This window comes from Octopus bimaculoides, chromosome 25, assembly GCF_001194135.2.
Source record: "Octopus bimaculoides isolate UCB-OBI-ISO-001 chromosome 25, ASM119413v2, whole genome shotgun sequence".
Lineage (NCBI taxonomy): Eukaryota > Metazoa > Mollusca > Cephalopoda > Octopoda > Octopodidae > Octopus > Octopus bimaculoides.
In genome coordinates, this window is record NC_069005.1 from 25,832,198 (window position 1) to 25,840,204 (window position 8,007).

The 8,007-nt window shown below is 40.5% G+C and overlaps 1 protein-coding gene across 2 annotated transcripts in view; it reads right to left on the minus strand.

Annotated features, from left to right (window-relative positions):
* The window catches only part of LOC106878844 (SMC5-SMC6 complex localization factor protein 1), a 76,914-nt gene that overhangs the window by 49,060 nt on the left and 19,847 nt on the right, over positions 1-8,007 (minus strand). For both annotated transcript variants that reach the window (XM_014928186.2, XM_014928185.2), the window contains exon 3: positions 1,242-1,320. In XM_014928186.2, the coding sequence (XP_014783672.1) occupies positions 1,242-1,320 (79 nt within the window). The remainder of the gene's footprint in view (positions 1-1,241; positions 1,321-8,007) is intronic.

Genomic DNA, 8,007 nt, shown 5'->3' on the forward strand with positions numbered 1-8,007 from the left:
CCTAACGCCAACCACTCAGAGAGTGTAGTGGGTGCTTTTACGTGTCACCCGCACGAAAACGGCCACGCTCGAAATGGTGTCTTTTATGTGCCACCCGCACAAGCCAGTCCAGGGGCACTGGCAACGATCTTATTTGTTAAATACTGTTAAATAAATAAATGTAAAAATATGTTATTTTAAGCAAATATTTATGTATAAATTTCATAAGCATTTATAAGGGGGTTCCTAAGGTAAAGCCTGAAATATAAAGGGGTCCGCAAGTCAAAAAGTTTGAAAACCCCTGGGTTATGCAATAGTGAATGGCACAAAGGAAATGTTAAAGTCAGACGATCAAATCGGTGCAGTGGCATCCTTAATTACACTGCTAGTGTAGTACTGAGTTTCATCTATTACATGCATTTCAGTGTTTAACAGATGATGTCAGACTATGGATGCACTTCGTAAGGGCAGCATGCATAAGCAAACACATCTTCAGACAGATAAATGAGAAACCCCCGTGGCTAGAATGCTTTAAAACTGTAGAGGTAAAAATAAATATAAGTCTATATTCATATATAAAGATATATACAATTATAATGAAAGGTACTGGGAAGCAACCTCCATGGTTAACGAAAGATGGTTAATGAAGATTCAGCTAATGAGAAGGTTTTCTATGACTCAGGCTTTGAATTCAAATTCTTAATGAAAATGGATAGTAAAAGAGTCATGGGAATCTGCAAAAACAACAAAGAAAAAAGAAAAATATATATTCACACATACATACACCTGCACATGCACACACACACACACATACACCTACATACATCTGCACATACACATAAATACATGCACATATATAAACATGACTGGCTCCCATGCTAGTGACACGTAAAAAGTACTATCCGAACATGATCGATGCCAGGCTCGCCAGACTGGCTCCTGTGCCGGTGGCACGTAAAAAGCATCCACTACACTCTCGGAGTGGTGGGCGTTAGGAAGAGAATCCAGCTGTAGAAACATGGCCAGATCAGATTGGAGCCTGGTGCAGCTTCCTGGCTTTCCAGAACTCAGTCAAACCCATGCCAGCACGGAAAACGGATGTTAAACAATGACGATGATGCACACAAACATGCACCAACATATACATATATAAACACACATATATATATATATATATATATATATATATATATATACACACACACACACACACACACACACATATTTCTTATGCATCACATGCCTGAGAACCAGTAACTTACCACGAGCACAGCCAATGAGAAACTCCTCACTGCACGACAGTCTTTTACACACTAGATGTGTGCATTTGCGGTTGAATACCTAGTGGAAGAGAAAGAGAGACTCAGGTAAGAATTCTTTGAGAAAGCAAAGCAATTAGATCATCATCATCACAATCATTAATATCATCGTCATTATCATCATCAACATTAACATCAAGGTCACAATGACCCGGTGTGAGAACTTTCAAATGGTTATACTCGAGTACTATCAGTGGTCATGTTCAGAATGCAAGAAACAGCAACCAAATGTCCCTCAAATCACACCCTGCCATTTTGAAAAAGGAATGGCACATTGTGTTACGTAGACAGGATGGTCATGGCTAGAACATTTTTGAACATGAGCCAAGGTGAGATCCTGAAACTAAGGTGTCACACGAAAAGCATTGGAGTGGGTTTTGGCGCCGTGTAAAAAGCAGTAGTGACAGTGTGGCATAAAAAGCATGCAATAGAATTTGTAAAGAGATTGGCATTAGGAAGGGCATCTAGCTGTAGAAGCCAATCCAAAATAGACTATAGAACTTGGTGTGACCTCTGGCCTTGCCAGTTTCTTATTTCTTTATTGCCCACAAGGGGCTAAATGTAGAGGGGACAAACAAGGACAGACAAAGGGATTAAGTCAATTACATCGACCTCAGTGCGTAACTGGTACTTAATTTATCGACCCCGAAAACATGAAAGGCAAATTCGACCTCGGCGGAATTTGAACTCAGAACATAACGGCAGATGAAATACCGCTAAGCATTTCGCCCGGCGTGCTAACAATTCTGCCAGCTCACCGTCTTTGGCTTTGCCAGTCTCTGTCAAGCCGTTCGACCCATGCTAGTACCAACATGGAAAACAGATGTTAAATGATGATGATGATGATGATGATGATGTATTCAATGATACCATTCAACATACAGCTAAGCAACAATGTATTAAAAATTATTAATTATATCAACAATTATATTAACATTGCAATAAAAATATTTCAAAACAGATCAAACATCATTAGTATAATAAATGCTGAAGAGGTAATTAAGTGTTTCCTGCTGTCACATTGGACATGTGACAGCTGCACTAACAAAAGGGCTGATACTATTTTATGAACCAAGGCGAGTGAAAAGCAACACAAACATGGCCAGGATTGAAAATCAGAGCAGAAGGAGCGCGACAAAATACTGCAACCTATCCTGCCTAACATTTTAATGACTCTATTGATTAAACACCTCACTCACACAAGCACGCACGTTTATTCCAATGTATCAATAACCTGTCGTGTATGTTATGTGATGTTAACTAAATTTACATTGATAATACTGAAAAATATAAATATTTTCTATCTTCAAGCATTTACTAACCTTATTATACTTGGATTATATTAATTGTTGTATGTCTGAAATAGCTATCTACTCCCATTATCAACATCATTTTACATCCATTTTCCATGTTGGCATGAGTTGGACAGATTGGTGGGAGCTGGCTAGTTGAAGAGCTGCCCCGATCCCATGTCTGTTTTGGTATGGTTTCTCCAGCTGAATGTCCTTCCTAATGCCAACCACTCTACAGAGTGTACTGGGTGCTTTTCTGCAGCACCGACAAAATAAATTAAAGAAATGTAACAAGTTCCTGCAAGTTTTGAACTCATGACCATTTGCATGTTAAGCAGACATGATAACCACTACACTATGATATATATATACAAAGAAGTACCAATCACTTACAGTAGAGGAAAGTTGTGGCAGTGGAAGACATGGATGAAGTAGTGAAGATAAAAGGCTTATCTCAAAATGCTGAGCCTTACAAAGGTGATGACAAACAGGACCAAGATATGTGGTGCATTGCTGTACTTGAGAAGTATCTGCCCACCACAACAGAATTGAGATCCTAAAACCAAGGTGCTACGCAAAAAGCATTGTTGTGGGTGTTGGTGCCATATAAGAAGCATCCAGTATATTCTGTAAAATGGTTGGCATTCAGAAGGGCACCTAGCCATAGAACCCGAGCCAAAAACAGACTATAACGTGCAAGTGGCTGAGCACTCCACAGACACGTGTACCCTTAACGTACTTCTCGGGGATATTCAGCGTGACACAGTGTGACAAGGCTGACCCTTTGAAGTACAGGTACAACAGAAACAGGAAGTAAGAGTGAGAGAAAGTTGTGGTGAAAGAGTACAGCAGGGTTTGCCACCCATCCCCTGCTGGAGCCTCGTGGAGCTTTTAGGTGTTTTCGCTCACAACGCTCGGTGTGGGAATCGAAAGCACGATCCTATGACCGTGAGTCCGCTGCCCTAACCACTGGGCCATTGCGCCTCCACTGTAGGAAGGATATCCAACCATAAACCAGACATCAAAATGGTATGTACAAACAGGACATAGTCCCCCAATCTGAAAGGAAGGCAGTAACTCTCAATAAGAACCGACCCCGATCATAATGGTAGGCCCAACCCATGTTAGCATAGAAAGCAAACATATATGATTATGATAATGATAGTCTTAGCAGCAAAACCCATTGAGACCTAAATTTACTCCACTGACAAAACCATAAAAGGATATAATTAAAAATTAATTGCAATTAATTCGGCAAAGCTAAATACACAGATGTCCTTTGTTAATGAGTGAGCTACTCAAAAATAAAACAATCATATGTGCAGGCATGGCTGTGTGGTAAGAAGTTTGCTTCCCAACATGGTTCCAGGTTCACTCAATTACATGGCTGGCACCTTGGGCAAGTGTCTTCTACTATAACCTCAGATCAACCAAAGTCTCATGGGTGGATTTGGTAGACAAACTGAAAGAAGTCCATCATATATATATATATATATAAAATATGGAAATATGCTGTGCGTGAGAAAACCCCTTTGGAAATATGCTGTGCATGAGAAGACTCGGCAAGCCAAGTGAGACCTAAACCGACGGCCTCAGGCAGCCCACTTATACGTACCTTCCTTCATTGGACACTAAACTCCGCTTGCGAAGACCTGTTGAGGCAAGTGAAATCGAAATCGAATTAAATTCGACCACTGGCACCCATGCCAACATCGTCTCCTTCATTGGACACGAAACTCAACTTGCAAAGACCTGTTGAGGCAAGCGAAAGTGAAATTGTGATGGCACCTGTGCCTTTCTGGCACTTATGCCAGATGGCACGTGTAAAGACATTCGAGCGAGATCGTTGCCAGTGCCGCTGAACTGGCTCCTGTGCAGGTGGCACATAAAATGCACCACTTCAAGCGTGGCCGTCGCCAGTACCGCCTGACTGGCCCTCGTGCCAGTGATACGTAAAAGCACCCACTACACTCTCGGAGTGGTTGGCGTTAGGAAGGGCATCCAGCTGTAGAAACCGCCAAATCAGACTGGAGCCTGGTGCAGCCTTCTGGCTTGCCAGTCCTCAGTCAAATCGTCCAACCCATGCTAGCATGGAAAGCAGACGTTAAACGACAATGATGATGATGATGATGAGAATTGCTGAACCATGGAATAAACTACCTGAATCAGTTGTTAACTGTCAAGACACTACATCCTTCAAAACTTGCAAGCTTCCTGAAATTCAGCAACAGAACACCTGATGCCGCCCACCACTCCTGTTTCTTTTTCTTTTTTTTTAAAGACTCATTCACTGTTCACTTCCTGTGCATATTCTGTGTACTGTGCATGCAGCTTTGGTTATTTTTTCTGATGAGTTATACTGCACCAGAGCACTGTATACAATAATTTCTTATAAGAGTTCAAACTGACTTCAATAACTCCACACATTTATCTTCCCACAAGGTCTTCCACTCATTGCTCTTTTGCATGAGATCCATTACAAAATGGATATTCGGTTTCTCTGTAAGGAGAAGGGACAGACCCAAAACATCAGGTTTCTCTTCTCCTTGTCATACATGCTTCTATCTAGCATAGGCCAGCATCCTCCAACCACTTTTATGCCACATACCAGGTTCATGGAGGACAATTTTGTCAGGGATCATGGTATCACACATAGCAAAACAATAAAATGCATAATATAAAAAGGGTAAAGACCCCTTTTGGTCATGAATGACCATGGGACTGCACCTAGAGAGTTACCCTCTGAGGCACAAATATATATATATATATATATGTACTCTTTTTTACTCTTTTACTTGTTTCAGTCATTTGACTGCAGCCATGCTGGAGCACCGCCTTTAGTCGAGCAAATCAATCCCAGGACTTATTCTTTGGAAGCCTAGTACTTATTCTATTGGTCTCTCTTGCTGAACCTCTAGGATACGGGGACGTAAACACACCAACATTGGTTGTCAAGCACAAACACACACATATATATATACATATATATGACGGTCTTCTTTCAGTTTCCGTCTACCAAATCCACTCACAAGGCTTTGGTCGACCCAAGGCTATAGTTGAAGACACTTGCCCAAGGTGCTACACAGTGTGACTAAACCTGGAACCATGTGGTTGGTAAGCAAGCTACTTACCACACAGCCACTCCTGCGCCTATATATATATATATATATATATATATATATATATATATATATATACAGGAGCCAACATCATTAGCTAGAGAAAAAATAAAAGACCTGGAGATGATACCTCAGCATGACTCCAGACCAATAATTGAAATAGGTAAAACAACATAAAAATGTGCTGTAAATCAGCTTAAAGGCATGAGACAACAGAAGCTATTCGTTCAAACCTTATTACAACAAAGTCTGATCAATTTATTTAACACATACACACTTCTCACCATTCAACAACAAGCCAATTCTTTCTCTAGTCGGCATGAACAAGCTTCTTTGTAGTTATTCAACCTGCTAGAAATAGCAGCCAAATCACCTTCCTATTATATGCTGCCTGACAAAAAAAAGGAACATATCGTGTACCTTAACTCTTTAGCATTCAAACTGCTTTACCAAATGTAATGCTTATTTATTCTTTTATATGTGGCAATGTTGGGGCACCATTATTTTAGATTAATTATGCATTGTTATAACTTCAAAATTTCAGAGATGTGATTGCTTCTTTCTGAAATGACATTGTAGGGTAGGCGTGAGAGGCCACACATATTACTAGTTTGAATATAGAACAGGTATGATATTTGGGTCAGATATGGCTGGTTTGAATGCTAAAAGATTAAAAAAGATTGGTCTATTTTTGGCCACAGGTCTGTTCAATCAAGGATGACCTGAAGCTAAACAACACTAAATGAATCATCATTATCATCATCATCGTTTAACGTCCGCTTTCCATGCTAGCATGGGTTGGACGATTTGACTGAGGACTGGTGAAACCGGATGGCAACACCAGGCTCCAATCTAATTTGGCAGAGTTTCTACAGCTGGATGCCCTTCCTAACGCCAACCACTCAGAGAGTGTAGTGGGTGCTTTTACGTGTCACCCGCATGAAGGCCAGTCAGGTGGCAATGAGTAGTGTCATGAATATAAATAGCTGAAATGGGATTTTTCCAAAAAAATCTCTTGAATAATGTTACTTGACAGGTTGTGTAGCTAGCTCAGAGAGTCTCTCTCCAGATCAAGCCACTGCTTGTCTGCATTGAGAGGTCACAACTTTGATACTACAAACAGGTGGTTAGAATGTTGCAGGAAAGACTGGCAAGATAGAATCTTCAGGCCAGGCCAACCAGCGGGAGACCTATGGGATAGACTAAAAACAAGATTATTGGGTAAGGTCCGTAGTCTCAGTTGGTCATATTTTGGGGGTACAGCTGGAATATTTAACCCATTACCTCCCATAATTCTATTAACTGGAATTTTTTTAATGAAACTTTGATTTTTAGCATAAAACAGCCTTAGAAACACGCTGGGATGATCAAAATAACATTTCAAAATAACATTTTAAATAGAAATAAGCGAGATATTGGGTGAAAAATTAGCAAACCTCATTTGAATATCAGAGAAATATACCTAGTAGATATAGCAAAAGGGTTAGATATGTGTAAATATTGACAGATAATTACGAAATTTGTAATTTTTAAGTGATCTCATATGAGATCACTGGTAGGTAATGGGTTAATGGTGATTCTGGTAGGAACCCTGTGGAGGAGGTGCCTATGGACTCTATACCTATAACCTTTCCAAGAACACTGGGCAGAAAAGGAAGATGGATGGATGGATGGAGGAGACAAATAGTCTACCTCAAATCACAACCTACAGTCCTCAAAAAAAAAAGGCAAGGATGCATTACATAACTTAGTCTTAGATACACCAAAAGAAACAGTCAAGATAATCACAGTGGAAACACCATTGATCCTAAAATCAGTTTGATCTGCGTTCACTTAGAGAAAGAAGGGCAGCAACCCCAATAAGCAGGATCTCTGAAACTAGTTGAGAAAAAAAGTGCAAGACACCCGAAACGTGGCCCAAGTGCTTCCAAAAGGTTGGATCCTATACAAGATACTCAAGAGCCAGATGGTGGCATTAAACCATGTGATAGGCGAGGTTTGAATAAGATCCATTGCCTGAGTGGACCCTGCAAAAGTCACCCACAGGCCCAAGTGGTGTTAAACCATGCAATCGATTAGGTCTAAATTAGATCTACTGTCCTTGTCCCTATGAAAAATACCCAAGAGTCAAGTGGTGGTGGTGGTGGTGGTGGTGGTGGTATTAAACTGTTAGCCTTCTACAGTTTCTGTCCACACAATTTCACTCACAAGTCACTGTTCAATAGAAGGTTACGGTTAAAAATGCTTGCCAAAGCTCTGTGCAGTCAGTATGAACCCAGAACCAAGGGATTGTGAAGC